We start from the raw sequence: 17,012 nt of genomic DNA on the forward strand, positions 1-17,012 counted from the left end.
TAAACTTTATTTTTTAATGCAGTAAAGTCCTAATTCCAATTAACTTTTAGTATAAAAAAACCTTTCACAAATTCTATAAACTGTTTGTGATTTGAGTTAATTTGTATTAACAAAACCTGAATAATGATAAGCATGGAGTGAAAAACAACAACAGTTTTGCTGTAGATTTAGAAACTTTTGTTTTCAAACTAACATTTTATATGTATAAAATAAAAAGAATCTGTACTCTATTGATTTCCTATAATTGTCTGTATTGAATGTATACAGTATATTTCCATATTGCATGACATGCATGGTAAGTTAATTTACCTTATCAGATTATCTAACTTTCTTGTGATCTATGTTTCAGGCATGCCGAACGGAGATTTTAATAAATTAGCTGTAAACAATAATGCAAACTTAAGCTCAAAAATAGAAACTCCCAATGTGAAGAAGAGACATCGGCGGGCCAAAAGTGGCGGCCTCAAAGATCCTAGTCAAGGTGACGGTAAGTGCTCATTTTGAGTTTATTTTAAGGAAAGAGAACCTCTAGTGTGGTTAAGGTATTTGCTTTTTACTCCAGTACTAGTAAGTATTGGTCAACTCCAGTACTGGTTAGTACAACTCAAGTACTGGTAAGTACAACTCTGGTACTGGTAAGTGTATAGCTCCAGTACTGGTAAGTACAACTCCAGTACTAGTAAGTACTGGTCAACTCCAGTACTGGTAAGTACAACTCCAGTACTGTTATGTTCAACTCCAGTACTGAGAAGTACAACTCCAGGACTGGTAAGTACTGGTCAACTCCAGTACTGGTAATTACATATCCAGTACTTATAAGTACAACTCCAGTACTGGTAATTACAATTCCAGTACTGGTAAGTACAACTCCAGTACTGGTAAGTACAACTCCAGTGCTGGTAAGTACAACTCCAGTGCTGGTAAGTACAACTCCAGTACTGGTAAGTGCTGCAACTCCAGTACTGGTAAGTACAACTCCAGTACTGGTAAGTGCTGCAACTCCAGTACTGTTTAGTACTAAAATTTTCAGTACTGTTTAGTACTAAAACTTTCAGTACTGGTAAGTGCTGCAACTCCAGTACTGTTTAGTACTAAAACTTTCAGTACTGGTAAGTGCTGCAACTCCAGTACTGTTAAGTTCTGCAACTTTCAGTACTGGTAAGTGCTGCAACTCCAGTACTGTTAAGTTCTGCAACTTTCAGTACTGGTAAGTGCTGCAACTCCAGTACTGTTAAGTTCTGCAACTTTCAGTACTGGTAAGTGTTGCAACTCCAGTACTGTTAAGTTCTGCAACTTTCAGTACTGGTAAGCGCTGCAACTCCAGCAGAATTGTTTTTGTCATCATGGCTCCAGCATGGTTATTTTCTAGAATATGATGTTGACCTGTCATTGTATATTGCAATTTATAGATAGGCATTGAACTATGTTACTGTTACATAAAGAAATCAACTGTATATAGATTGTGTCGTAATTTGTTATTTTCTAGGAAAAGGATAAAAAGAAAAACATGTTTTGCCCATTAGATATCAGACAAGTTGATGCTTAAAATATATTTTATGTTGGGAGATTTTTCTTTGCACTTTTACTTTATGTGATCATTTGTTACAGGAACGATATTAATGTTTTAATTAAATTTGCCTCGACTGTCTGTCTGCTCTTGGTTTACAGGATATGAAAAAAACCTTTATTTAAAAGCAAAACAAAGTTTTTGACAATCAATAATTGACTTACATTTTGACTACATAATATATAGATTAAATTTTGTCAAGCATTTGTCTACTTGTTGTCATTAGAATCTCATCGGATTCAGAAGTCTAAGTTCGAGGTGTAAAAGTCAGTGTCTAAGATATTTAAGATAGACGTTAATATTGATTGACAGATGGTTGGTGGTTCGACTCTGGTGCCCACCGAGGCACAAATAGGCACCTGAAAACTTCAATCGCCAGAAAAGCATGGGAGTCGCCATATGACCTTTAACCCTGTCAGTGTGAATTAAACCAGAGTTTTAGGTTGAAAGTTATTACATATCATATATCAGGTATTGATAGTTTATTATGATTTTAGATGATGACTGCGAGTTTGTGATTGTGTCACTGTATAATAAACAGTGGCATTTTGAGGCGAATTCTCAAGAAGTGAGTAACTGTTGACATGGCAGAATGTCTGTAGAGAGCTTGTTCCTTGTTGCATTATTATATAACCTTCATGTACATACAATCACCTCCATGTATACCGCAATTAGAGACTATGACTGACTTACTGATTTTTTTTTTGTTTTTGAAAAATTAAAGAAAAAAAAATGTCAACAGATTTCATCAAATTTGATTCAATTTTAGCAAAATGCATGATGTTACAGTCATTTCATGTTAGAAACTTTTTCTCAACAATAAAAGATAAAATTTAAATGTCAAAAACTGAAATTTTCAAATAAACTTAAAATGTCAAAAAAACGTAATTTTCAGAATCAGATGGTGGATTTTATAGAAGCAAATTTGTTTTTATAAAGCAATAGATGACAGTGATATTTGAGACATTACTGTTTTTGATTTTAGACTATACCAGATAAGTCATTGTTATATAGTGAGAGATATGGCGGTGATTGTAACACGAGGGTTGAAATAGTTTTGATTACCGTTGTTACTTGCATTTGAACATGTCAATGGTAGGAGATAACACGATGTTTGTTGCCATTATCTGGCCTATAATCAGCTGTATATAGCATGCTAGTAGGATGGTCCGGATATATTTCCAGACAATCAATGACGTGCATGCTTCTCTCCCGGAAAGAATGATTCCCTTTAAATGCAAGTAATCTATGGATCTACTTTAGTTTAGCTTCATTCAAACCTTATCCTGGTAAACAGCAGAAATAATATGTCAGATAAATCTAATCTCATCTGAAAAAACAAAATATTGTCCTATTTTATTGCCATTTTTATGCCAGGAAGTTTCTATAAAAGGATTGGTATAAAAACTCTTTGTTTTTCTTGTAATTTGATGGAAAACAAAATATTTTGTTTTGATTTTTTTTAATGTTATTTTCCTTTAGATAAACAAACAAAAAATGGAAAAGTTCATGATTCCTTAAAAAGGATTGGTCACAAAAATGTTTGTTTATCTAGTATTTTGGAACATTCACTTAAAATACTTTTGCCATACCCTTTGAATTATGGAAAAGGACTTGACCTGTTTTGTATTTAGAAAAGTCCACTTGGAAATAAGGGCATTATAAGATTCAAGTAGATCTGTTGGTCAATTGGAAAGAGTCTGATCAAACGGCATGCATGTGGTGGGGTTTCCCTTGTCTTCAATGTCTTGCATAAATTCCTTTAACCTGCTGGAACCTAAAAGCAATTAGCCTTTGCTGCCATTGAAGATTCAAGCCAAGCCTGCACATCCATGTGGACTGACTAGAGTCTATACTGTTGGTAGCTCGATCTTTGTCTTGATAATAAAATTGCAAATTTAGATCTCACATTTTGACATTTTAATACTGAAATCCCTGAAACATCAAATGAACTGTTCCAAATTTAAATCTGGGCAAATCCATTACATAAATTCAGGAGGTTAAGGGTTAGTAACTATTGGGGCTCTGACATTTATTTGAGATATAAATTTTTACTGTGGAAGGGATCAGGTTTGAATGTTTTTCTCTGTTAATTGCATGCTATGTTGTATATTTTAATACTTTTTTCTATTTTTTTTTTCCTGTATGCTATATCAATATAGATTCAGACGGGTATGAGTTCCACATAGTATCATTGTTCAATAAACAGTGGCAATTCGAGGCCAGTAGTCTAGATGTAAGTGTATTTTATATACAATGTAAAATATTGGTTATAAAGTTTTTGACAGTTTATATAACTGAATATAAATGGCTTTAACCTTATAGTGACTCTTGTTATATGGCAAACAACCTTACATACACAGGTATATGATTTAGCAAAGTTTTTATAACAAATTAATTATACTGCGCCATGGCTATTATACATTTAATTAATTCATAATGTTCATGTAAATGTTCCAATAGTCCAATGAAAATTAATGTTACAAGATTGCATTAGTCAAATGAAGATCAGTGTTATTATAAACATTTTTTTTTTTAATTTTTGTTAAAATATGAATATTATGTAATTATTTTTTATAAAGAAAAATACACATCTGAAGTTCATAGAATTTTTTTTACTCCAAACTAGTTTTATATATTTAAATCAAATATAAAAGTTGACTTCATTTCTGGGTACATTCAATGAATTTGAATGAATTATCTTTAGAAATTTGATTAAATAAAAAAAAGAATTATTTATTATAAGATTTTGTAGATATATATCACTATTGCCAATTATAATGTTTTATTATTATGCTTATGTTCTGATGAGGCATGTCTGTAGATGAATTTTAGAATTTTTAGGCCTTCTGGGCTTTTTGTTTGCATGATGTTTGTTGATCCTGCTAGTTGAAACAAAATCTTATTTTGTCTACATGAAACACATGTAGTACAGCCCTCCCTAATTTCTTAAAATAAAAGCATTAAATGAATTGAAGGTCATAAAGTTTAAGGTTGTATCTTTTACTAGAGATCATAATTTTTTTACTATATATAGAATAGGAAATGCTTCATAAATTAACCAATTTTATTTGCTAAAACATATTTACGATAAAAATGTCAGGCTCTTTTATTGACATCCTGGATACAATGAATGCTTAGATAGTAATATCAAAATTTTATTGTCTGGCCATATATTCACCATAACACTTACTACAATTAAGACTTGTCTATGCTCTCAATATAAAAACTGAGGGGCAGGGATTGAAATTTCCTCTTCTCGGCTCATATTTGCAAGTAGAATTTGAGAGAATTTGCTGCAGGACAAGTTGGAAAATGTAGCCTGCTCAATGATTTTTTCAGTGACTTGTCCTGCAGGACAAGTGTGCTCCAAAAGTTGGTTGTTTTTAGTCCCTTTGTAGTCTGACCAAGCTGCATAATGTTGTCCGGTTCAATAAAAAAACAAAAGGACAAATTATTTACTTAAATTCAGCAGGAACTTTGCACATCATGATCTGTACTCGGTCAGTCAGTCAGAAATAAAAAATACTAAAAAAAAAGCATGTTAGCTATAGTTAAAATTGTTCTTGATTATATACTGTTTCATCTCGATGAAACATAAATGTTTCTGTCTTGGATGTTGTTAAAGCATGGTACAAGTAGGTCAGATAATAGTGCTTGCAATATTTGTATATATTATAACAGTAAACAGTGATGAATAGCATGCCTGTTAATGCATTGTTGAAGGAAAATAATCAAGGCTGAGCACTGTGTTGTTTTAGCACAAAAGTGCGTAGAAGTTCTATGTTATGTTTAATGATATGATTATAAAACATTACTTTCTAAAAGAAATAACCATTATGTACAATATCAGAATATAAGTACAATAGACCACTAGTTAAGAATTGATACATTGAGGTGACAAGTATCTCAAAGTGCAGTATGGCTTTTCATAATGCTAATGAAAAATATTTTATTTTAAAAATATGGTGTGACATTTTTCTCATATTTGAGCCTTAAAGTTTATTGATGTGTTTTTGGATTGGAATTGAAATCATGTCTAAAATTTGAAGAAAGCTATCTGTCCGTTTTTAGTGAAAGAAATTTAATTTATTTAGTTCAATGTGACGAATAGATATTAAATTTTCATGAAATAATTGAATACTGGCAAGCAGTGCAAGATGATTTTGAAAATTCACATAACTAATGTGTTGTTGTTTTTTCACCCCTGTAGGAGGAATTTTGCAGCAGAATAAAGTTAATTTGGTATTAGTTATTCTCAAAATCATGTTTAGATTGATTTCGGAAACAATAAGAAAATTCTTGTGCAACCTGCAGGCTATATCTACATGTAATCTAATTAAACTTAATGTAATCATTGTGTTCAATTATTCTAAAGTTTTGGTTTGCCCCTGAAGTAAAAACTGTTGGAATATCAAAATATTAAGATTTTCAGATTATTAAAAGAAATTGGTAGTAGAATTCTGGCTAAACTTAAAATCTTCCAAACAAAAATGCTGATATTTTGATTCTGATACCCAAACTTAGCAACCTCTTGTATGTGTATTATTGCATGTGTTTCAGGAAAGAGATGAATGGGTAGCTGCAATAGAACAACAAATCCTTGCCAGTCTCCAAGGCAACGAGAGTAGTGGTAAAAAACAGTCCACTACGGATCCTGCCGGAATCCTCGCCATCCGAAATACTCGAGGCAATAATCAGTGTGCAGATTGCGGGGCTCCGGGTATGTATGAAAATTATTTGCAAGCTAAGCCACCCAGTCTTCTGAGGTGACTGTTTACTGTTGTTTGCTCTATTTTATTTCATGCTTTCCCGTGTTTTATTGTAATATATCAGATGATTATATTCTGATAAACCACTAGTGAAATTTATAAAATATAATTTTCACTGTAGCCGGACTATATCTGAATGTGGAGGAAAAGAAAATCATAACTAAATGGAATATCAGGCAGAAATAAATGCCGCCATACGTAAATTTTGCTTCTTTAGGAAAAGAAAGTCGATGTCACCATACATCATGTTAAAAATGTAGCAAAATAAGAGAAATTTAACAGACCTATATTTCAAAATTGATGATGTGACGTCATGATGTGATGACGTCACAAAGGAGAATGCGCGACGTTACGCGGCAAAATCAGTAAAAAAATATTTAAAATTACTTAAAAAGCATGAAATAAAAAGAAAATTTATTTGTTTTACATATAAGATTGAAATATATTTCATTCGTGAACACCAGCTATTATATTTTCACTCGTGGCTACGCCACTCGTGAAAATATTGCATCTGGTGTTCACTCAGTGAAATTATATTTCAATCTTACATGCAAAACAAACAAATATCCTCTATGTATTTTAAAAAAAATATACATTTGTATATAAATGGTGGTCGTGTTAAAAATAAGTTAGAACAGAACAAGTTTGTTGGAAAGGGTTAATAAAATCTTTGCATTGTCTCACAGGGTGAGAAAAACTTGTAGCCTGGCTCGAACCCTGGACCCTAATAAAACCATTCTGCAGCTCTACTGACTGAGTTATCCCAGCCTCTAATGAGTGAACAGTTCTATACTGAGACAATTGTAATATGACAGTTTCCAAAACAGAAATTATTTTTGGTCAGTTTTGATTATTATCTTTGAGCAGTTTAAAGCTTTATTTATAAGTATACCATCTAGTAAACTGAAAGATTTTGCAAAAAGCAATAGCTATGTATGTGTCAAATTCACAATGGAAAATCGTGAAATATGTACATGAAGAATAGTAATTACAATAGTTATGATAAAACAGGAAAGAAATTACTATTTAGGAAAAATGATTATCGTAAGCATTAGATTGTTTTTAATGAGATGTTAATTGATTCTGTTTCAGCTCCCGAATGGGCCAGTTTGAATTTAGGAACTCTCATATGTATAGAATGCTCAGGTATCCATAGAAACTTAGGAACACATTTATCACGAGTCCGGTCTCTTGGTCTGGACGAGTGGCCGTAAGTATTCGTTATTGTACCATAACTTAATATACATTAACAAAACGTAATCTCAGTGTAATTCTAATGTATGTACTTCTTTATTATTATTATTATTATTTTACAAACGTCAATTTTTTTTCTGAAGAAGATATGTCGAAAGCTAATGAAAAGCGTTTGTTTTATTGAAGTGATTATATTCATTTACAAGGAAATTCATTGATTTAAAAAGATAACAAAGTCTTGTGATTATGGTTGATGCAAGAAAGTTTGGAGGGTTTGATTATTGTCCAACATTTCACATGATAACATTAATAAATTATGGAATGAGCACTTTGTATTCATTTATTTCTGAATAACTTAGAGTAAATAAAGATCTAAGGAGAAAGCTTTTATTTTCAAACAGGCAATTTTGTACAATTTGAAATATTGAAGATATACTTCTTCTAAAAGATTGTTTCAATAAATCTGTAATTCTATTATTGTATAAATCAGCAACTTTTATTTACCAGGTTGGACCTTATTCATGTAATGACATCAATAGGAAACACTGTTGCTAACTCTGTTTGGGAATTTAATCTGAAAGGTCGCACTAAACCAGCACCTAACGGAGCAAGGTAAGTTATATAGGGGGAAAAACCATAGTTGCTTATTCTGTAACCTTTGTTGCTTATTCTGTTTGGTAATTTCTTTGGAAAGGTTACACTAAACTAGTATGTGATTGACTTGTAATTTAGAGGAAAATAAACCTGTTTGGGAATTTTTCTTTAAGGTCATAATAAACCAGTATCCATTGGAGCTAAATGTCAGTTATGAAAGGGGGAAAAACTTACTGCCAAATCTGTTTGGGAATTTTAGTTGAAATTTCTGCAAAACCAGCTTTTACTGCAGTTGTAGAGAAGTTTAATCTAAAATGTTGCACTAAATCTACATCTAATAAAATTTTATATACACCTATGAAAGTTATATTATGACAGTTATATGAGAGTATGCTGTTGCATAAAAAGGGCTTGTATGAACTTGAACCTTGATATCAGTTATTTGTCTCTTGTTTCAGAAATGACAAAGAACAGTGGATTAGAGCAAAATATGATAGTAAAGAATTTTTACCACCACCTCCCTATGTAGATATACCATTAAATCAGGTAAAAAGACTTTATTGAGTAAATAATTTTGCTTTTCTTTCATACCTGAAGCATGTAAATGTCAGGGATTTGGTTAATAAAATCTATGTAAAATGTATTAGCTTGGCATTGGTTACTGATTCCTGCTAGTTTATATTTATCATAGATTCATCATAGAGGATAAAGCAGTGAATACATATTCACTATATACTTCTAAATGAAATATTGAGAAATATTGATGAAAAATAAAATGTGTTTTCTGTATTTTCACTGTAAAAATTTAGTTTTCTCTGCAGTGAAACATCTTTTCTGTATTTTCACTGGTGTACTTTCTTCTTAATTCAGCATATACACAAAATTAAAGGAGAATTCTTAAAAATTTAAGGTCAAAAAAGAGAAAAAGTATTAAATAAGCAGAAAATTCAAGTTTTTTTCTATAAATACATGATTTATTTTCATCTTGTGATATGAAAAATACCCTATTTCATACCAATCAATGAAAATAAATCCTGTTTTATTAAAAAAAAAATTGAAAATCCTCTATTTATTTTTGTACATCTAAAAATATAACAGATAAAGAACTTTTATTTCTTTGTAAAATTCCTGTTGGGAATATTTCTACAACAAAGCAAATAAATAAGAAATATACACCATAACAGATACTGTTTAAATGTTAATTATGTTCATTCAGATGCAATGTTTTGATATTTTTACAGCAATTGATAGATGCTCTAGTACGGGAAGATATACGGAATATTGTCCTGATTCTGGGACATGCTAATGCTGAAGATATTACTGCCCCGTATAGCAAGGATGATGGAAGAACAGCCCTACATATTGCTGCTGCATTAGGAAATGTTGTCTTTGTCCAGTTATTACTTTGGGTAAGTGACATTTAGTAAGTCAATGTGTTTAAGGTAATTGAAATCATTTACCTATTAGAAGGTATTCTTTTCTTGCTATTGAAATGGATGCTATTTTGGGAAGTAATGAACTTGTTGTGTATTTAGATTACTTCTTTATGATCTTTATTTCTTAAACTGGTGACTTGCAGAGTCCCACACCATTGTGTGTTTGATACCCTCCAGGAACTTTACATTCTTCCATGTGAGGAATCTATCTAGCTAGCTTACAGAAAGACAGTGGTTTTACTCAGGTGCCTTCTCTTGCTTGATTTAATGCATAATTAGGCATCTGAGGTCTTCCTCCACCAGTTACCGTGTCAATAACTTTCCAAGCAGCAACCAAAAAAAGCCCTAAAAAAATAGTGATTGGATTTAAAAAAAGTTTATTTTATAAGGTCATCATTTAATATATTTTTTGAAAATTGAGTTTATTTGTGCTGAACTAAGAAATAGAGCCTTGTCAAATCTAAAATATAAATTGTGTTTTTAATACCTATATAAGAAAACAACATTTAGATCTGGATCTTAGAGAAGTTTCAATTACCTAATGTTGTAGGTAAATTCAAGGATCCTTGTATTAAATGCAAGGATAAAGAAAGGATAGCTTAAAAATTGTAATGGTACAGCCTCTCCAGTGTGGAATAATGGGTCTGTCTGCAAAGTAGTGAGATAAATGAATCATTATAGATGAATAAATGAATAAACTGCAGTGATTTCTGTTGTTTTAACCTGTTGCATTTTGAAGGGAAAAATAAAGCACAATATCAGAAAAAGGGAGAAAACCTGAAATCAATTTCCAACAACTTAGAATGGAATTAACCCACATGTTTTATAATTTTTTCCATTTCAATTTGATTAAAGATGTATGGTACATAGCATAGGATGTCTACATTATTTATAGGGACAGCTTTCTGTCTTTAAGTCAAGTAAATCTATCTACTACCTGGTTCAGGTGAATAATGTGAACAAAGGGAAAATATAGCATATTAAGGGGAAAATAAACCTACTTTGGTCTAGTGGAAATGTCCTTTATTTGGCTGTAAAATATACGAAAAATAATCACTGATCTGATAGAGTAATATTCTTTTCTGTTTCAGCAAAATGCCAATGTGAAGGTTGTGGACCATGAAGGAAGAAATGCATTATGGTATGCAAAGAGTTCCGGCTCACAGGAGTGTGTAGATCTGCTAATGAACAGTGGTTGTCCGGAGCATCCCACGTTACCACGGAGACGTGGCAGTTCTCATCAGAGTGGTGGAAGTGGAGGAAAAACGGACGTTTTTGAGAAGTTACCCGCCAGTGTTATATAGAAACAGTACAGTAGTGGCAAAAAGGCTTTTATTTGCATGCAAAGTTAATTATTAAAAGGGTTCAAGATTTAATGGGAATGAGAATTCCTGGATGTGGAATTTCGCGCTTGAATTCTTGCCTTGAAACATCGGAAATACACCGACAGGAGTTAATACGGAGGAAAATTGACATTGACTTTTTAATTTTAGTCTGAAATGCTCATTCTTTTAGTTTCAAGCATGCAGAATCTAGTGTTGTGAAACAGTATAATTACATGCAGCAAAGGAAATACTCCACGTTCAAGGGCTATTTGTATTGCAGACGGATGAATCCTCCAGCGTTTATTTTATTCTTTGTGGATTTAAGTTTATACCAGTCCATTATATGTTGATGAACTATGTGGCTATAAGCTTTACAAATTCTGCATACATTGATAATCTGTGTGGATTCTAGCTGTAGGAATCCTCCAGAATTTTGCCAACTGTGGATCAAAGACATATAATCATGCACATGTCGATAACATATGTGGATTTATGGTATATGAATCATGCATGTGTTAAAGAACTGTGTGGATATGAGAAAAAGAAGTCCTGCATACTCTGTATGGATTTATGCTATATGAATCCTACAAACACTGTGTGGATTTATGCTAATGAATCCTGCATAAGTTGATACTCTGTGTGGATTTATGCAAAATAAATCCTGCATATGTTGATACCTTGTGTGGATTTATGCTATATGAATCCTGCATAAGTTAAAATGCTGTGTGGATTTATGCTAAATGAATCTTACATAAGTTGATGCTCTGTGTGGATTCATCATAAATGAATCCGGCATAAGTTGATACTGTGTGTGGATTTATTTGTGTGAATGTGTCTCAATAACATTTTAAGAGTGTACACTCGTTTATCCGTGGTAACACTCTTTATCCATGTTAAGTATTTAGTGATTTTAGTAATTGTTATATATGAAATGTATTTATTTGAATTTAATGGAATTAAAGTGCAATAAAGGGCTATATTTAGCATTTAAATGTAAATAGATATACGCAAAGGCAGTAGCAAGCCCTTTAGTGCAGAATCTGAACGCTAAATGATAACTGATTTATTTGGTAATTGGTTCTAACTAATAGTGATAAAAATGAATTATTGATAGATATATAAATGTGAAAAAAATTTAGGCCAGTTTTTGATGTCTTGAGAAAAAAAAATTGTAACTTATTAAAGATTTTAACTATAAATCGCTATTGCGAAGAAAAATATAACCAATAAATCTCTCTGACAGAAATATAGAAACTTTTTTTTTCCAATTAAAAAATAACAACAACAACATGTGTTCAGATTTCTAGAGATACAAAAAGTGCTTTGCAAGATAGTGGTTTTTAACTGTAGCTATATATCTATATATATATATTTATCTTTACCTTTAATAAGCTGATGTGATGTAGATGGTTGCTATGGTAACTACAATCACGTACATGTCAGCATATAAGTGCTGATTTTTGCTCTCCATGTTTCACCTTTCCCCTGTTGCAACATAGAGATTGTCCTACATCTGTGTTAAACCTTAACTTGCTGGAACCAAATATTGGTCAGCCTTTGCCACCAGTATAGAGCCAGGCCGGCCTGCACTTCCATGCAGTCTGACCAGGTTCAATACTGTTGGTAACTCAAATTTTTAAATTTAAATCCCTATAATTTTAAATGGACTGTTCCAAATTCAAAGCAGGGCAATTCCATTATACAAATTCCAGCAAGTTAAGAGTTAAGACATATAGCCTGCATTATATTTGAATGTTTATCTACCTGACTGGAAATATTAGATCTGCATTTTAAAGTTCTGATTCTGTGGTTGTTTTTAATTTTTATTTTTTATAATAAAAAAAGCTGATATGTTTAACATCAGATTTTTGTTGCCATTTTTTTTTCTTCATTTTTTTTTTCATGGGGACCATGTGTATGAATGACCATTTAATCTTTTCATTTTACAGCAGTGTTTTTAAGTTTTTTGCTTCTTTTCCCAGAAACCATCTTTACATTAAAGGTATTGTTCATAGCCATGTACAAGAGGACGTATTTTATAATAATTTGTATAAATCACTAGAAAATTACCCACATTGTGTATAACGATCACTTTATTTATGATTATAATAACAACTACATCGTATTTATTATTACTAAAGGTCAGATAGCATTAAAATTCCATGAAATTTAAGACTTCATTACATGAAATTTAAGACTTCATTACATGAAATTTAAGAGATCATTACATGAAATTTAAGAGATCATTACATGAAAATACAGTATTAGTTCCTAAATTTGGTCAGTGATTTATTGTAATATGCATTTGAATAGCTTATATATCCAATTTTTAAGTTGTGAAAAACTGAAAAAAGTTTTTTGGAAAAAAGATTGTGTGACCCTTAACCTGTAGGAATTAGAGTAAGCCTTTACCATTAGTATAGAGTCAGGACAGCCTGTATATCTGTGCTGTCTGAACAGGCTCTATACTGTTGGTAGCTCAAATTTTTGTTTTTCAATTTATTTTGAGATCCTATAATTGTTTGCTAATGGATTGTTCTGGAATTGAAAGAAGGGCAAATCCATTATATAAATTTAGCAGGTTAAAGCAGCATGCCTCCAGATTTATGCTAATTTTCATGAAAATCTTGAAATTGTATTTAAAAGTAAAATATTATGAAATTTACACGCTGCAAGTGACACTTTCAGTCCAAGAAATTACCAAAATGAGGTCAAAATATGCAAAATTAGCCCTTACTGCATTAGTATTGCAGTAGAAATATGGTGATTAATACTCTAAAATAGGTTATTAATAGCACATAACGTGTAAATTATTAGTTGAATCGTTTTACTTTTTCTTAAAATCTAAGTATATTTTTCTCAAGTTGAATTTTCTTTTAATATTTTGGCACGTCTGGAGGCATGCAGCTATAAGGGATAAAGATATCCCCGATAAGTTAGTGATATAACTTAGTAGAATATTTTAGCTTATAATCGGACAAACCATCAGTGTTGAATTATTTTATTACTTTAATATACTAAACATTTTTACTGACTTGTTATTTCCTGTATACAGTATCTACTTCACTATGACTTTAATCATGTAGAATTTATATCCAACTCAGTAAAATCTTGCTGAAATTTTATTAGGTTGTTTACTTGTTTGCCAATAAAGGTCCAATACTTCAAATGTCATCATGATTTTGGCTATGTTAGTTATCAGTATTCCTGTTTCATCTTTTTAAAGCAGCACACCTTCAGAGTTAAGTTAACCCTTACCTTACTAAACGTGAAGCAGATTCTCTTCACTGATGTTTTATATAAACATAATTATTCTTGTGAAAGTTCTTAAGAAAAATCTGCAATATCTTTGTCAGGAATTTTTACTTGTATTTTAGGTTGTTTTTCGAAAAAGTTTACTAGGTTGTTTCTTTTGAACTGATTGTTGACTATTGAATTTTTTTCTTTGTTTCTCCAGTAAACCATGCTTGTAAAGCTTGGTTAAGGTGTTAGAGGGGTGCTTAAGTTCGGAAGATTTTAAAAATTCTTAATAATTGTTGCATTGAGTTTTTAGATTTTGGGTAGCCACAACAATCTAAAGCTTACCTTACCTGTTCAAAAGATAATCTTAAACAGATATAAGTATTACCTTAACAGGTCAAAGGGTCGTCTCAACATATCGAAAATATCTCTATGTTGAAAATATCTATATGAAGGTCTTTAAGCAATATTGTCCGACATGTGTATCTCTCAGATTTTAACCCTTAAGTATGATATATGGGACGATAACTTACATTATGCTACCAGTTTAGAGCCAGAGATTCTCGATCACGTTGACTCATGGGCATTTTACTGAGAACTTTAAATAATATAAACTAGAATATTAACTTTTAAGAAAATTCTTGTTGATTTTTTAATTTTACTTAAAATGTGTTGTAATTTAACATTAAAATTATGGTCTATGATAACGAAGGAGTTGATATGTATGTATGCACATGTGTTTAAAATCTCAGCATTTCTAGTGCCCCCCTATCTATTTGTTTGTGTATCAAGGTTCTTCATTTGTCAGCTGAGAGCATCTATTTATACCTGATGTAGAGTTACATGTGTTTAGATGTTATATATGTATTATGTAAAATATTGTTACTTGTATATGAAAATGCAAATCGACAAATTAAAAACAAAAATCACTAATATTTGTTGTGTTTGTTTCCTCATTTTAGGTGGAAAATAGTTATTTAAGCTATATTAAGAAAGAAGTTCAGGCACCCTATATGAATCATGTTTGAGTTCGCTTCCTGTGTAGGGTCTCCATGGCCAAATGGTTAAGGTCACCAACTTCAAATCACTTGTCCCTCACCACTGTGGGTTGGAATCCCGTTGGGGATTATTTCATGTGAGGAAGCTAGTTTATGGAACATGGGTGGTTCTACTTAGGTGCCTGAAACAATGTACAGAGGGACACCTGAGGTCTTCCTCCACCAGTTAAGCTGGAAAGTCACCCATATGACCATTTCTGTGTTGACCTCATTGTGTAAGGTATATTTTTATTGCCCTCCATTCTGTGTGGAGGTGGACACTATATACATGTAGGTATCATTTTGTCCCATCCTTTCATGTTTGTTCTACTTTTTACACACCTTCTCTATTGTTTGTGACAGGTCTATATTTTTCGGATAGACCTGTTTAAACAAAAAAGTCCGTTATGAGGTCTATCTTTTGCACGTGCACAGGTCTGTTCTGGTCAGACAGACCCGGTCATGAAATACACGTGAAAAAATAAACCTGCCAATGCGCAGACAAAGAAAACATGAAATGCAATAAAAAATTAAAACCCTTTTAACTAAGCAATTATTCCAGCATCCCTATATTAGATCTTTCAATAAAAATAATGGGTAGCATGGCAAAGTTAGCACAAATTTAACATTTATTTAATCGCGTCATTTTTTAAAGTAATAGTTATTCTGTCATTAAGTTCATAATATAACAAAATGGATGCTTTAAGTTCATATCTATGAAACTATATAGCAGAAATCACAGCATACTCATTACGATTTTAAAATGTAAATAAAGCTATAAGTGATTTAGTTTAAAACATTTTATGATGAACGATCATATTTTATTCTAGAACACTTTATAATATGCTTTGTAAAATATAGTTTCAGTTCATATATTTCACACTTGCCAACAATATGCAGATGTAAGTCTTTTGTATGAAAAGCCATGGCTGTCTGATATTGTTCTTTGGCTTTCCATACTTTTGTGGTCTGTTGGGTATCCACACATTGCCGATCGGAAAGTTGCCCCCCTCGGAAGTTTGCCCCCTTTTTGCAATGGCGGTCATTTGCACCCTCATATCTTTGGAAGGGGCGGACATTTGTACCCCCTCCCCACTCCCTGAAAAATATTTTATTGTTGAATTATTTGCTACCATAATTCATCGCCTATTGTCTAAATTTCATTGTGCTTAAATACACATTTCAAAAACTCTCGCGGAAATTTGTGAAAGTCCAAATAGCATCCATAAATAAATAAAACTAAAATGTTTCCATTTGCATACATAAAATCTATACACGAGATGACAAGTCTCAAGTCACAACGGCAAAAAGGGGGCATACGTCCCGGGGGGAGGGGGGCAACTGTCCGTTGGCAAATGTCCTAGAATCTGCATTGTCTGATACATAATACTATGAACATAATTATTCATTCTTTAACATACCTTCTATTACAGATCTATTCATTTTATATTATTGACAAAATGTACATTTAGCATTTTTTATTTTAAAGGGGAAAGCAAATTAAGTATATATTGTATTAAGCAGAACGTTGATAAAAGCTTACCTGTATATGCGTCGTGTTAAAAATAATAGTTGTGCATTTCATCAAATGCTTCGAACCAATATAGTTTTAACGGTGTGTAAGTTGGATATCGGTCTCGTACATCGATCTTTCTGTTAAGGAAAGACCTGGCCACGAATTTCATGAAACACCTCGAGCGCTACGCGCTCTCGGTGTCACATGAAATTCGTGACCAGGTCTTTCCCAAACAGAAAGACCTCGTACTCGGTCGATATCCTATACATAATATCTCTAGAACTAGCTGAAACATTAACATTTGAATGAAGTAGGCCAATTTTTATATGCT

General features: G+C 31.9%; 1 protein-coding gene across 22 annotated transcripts in view; it reads left to right on the plus strand.

The window, feature by feature from the left end:
* LOC132737123 (arf-GAP with GTPase, ANK repeat and PH domain-containing protein 1-like) overlaps window positions 1–15,061 on the plus strand; it is a 78,576-nt gene extending 63,515 nt beyond the window's left edge. For 21 of the 22 annotated variants that reach the window (XM_060724365.1, XM_060724361.1, XM_060724357.1 and 18 more), the window contains 8 exons: window positions 350–487; window positions 3,730–3,803; window positions 6,131–6,290; window positions 7,432–7,549; window positions 8,041–8,145; window positions 8,586–8,673; window positions 9,369–9,536; window positions 10,655–15,061. In XM_060724365.1, coding sequence (XP_060580348.1) covers window positions 350–487; window positions 3,730–3,803; window positions 6,131–6,290; window positions 7,432–7,549; window positions 8,041–8,145; window positions 8,586–8,673; window positions 9,369–9,536; window positions 10,655–10,867 — 1,064 coding nt within the window. In that variant the 3' untranslated portion in view covers window positions 10,868–15,061. Of the gene's footprint in view, window positions 1–349; window positions 488–2,064; window positions 2,136–3,729; window positions 3,804–6,130; window positions 6,291–7,431; window positions 7,550–8,040; window positions 8,146–8,585; window positions 8,674–9,368; window positions 9,537–10,654 lie in introns of all 22 variants that reach the window. The other variant, XM_060724358.1, reaches the window with a different exon arrangement.
* The last annotated feature ends 1,951 nt before the right edge of the window (window positions 15,062–17,012 follow it).

Source organism: Ruditapes philippinarum, unplaced genomic scaffold, assembly GCF_026571515.1.
Source record: "Ruditapes philippinarum isolate M1 unplaced genomic scaffold, ASM2657151v2 ctg1146_1_1_1_1, whole genome shotgun sequence".
In the NCBI taxonomy this organism is placed as follows: Eukaryota; Metazoa; Mollusca; class Bivalvia; order Venerida; family Veneridae; genus Ruditapes; species Ruditapes philippinarum.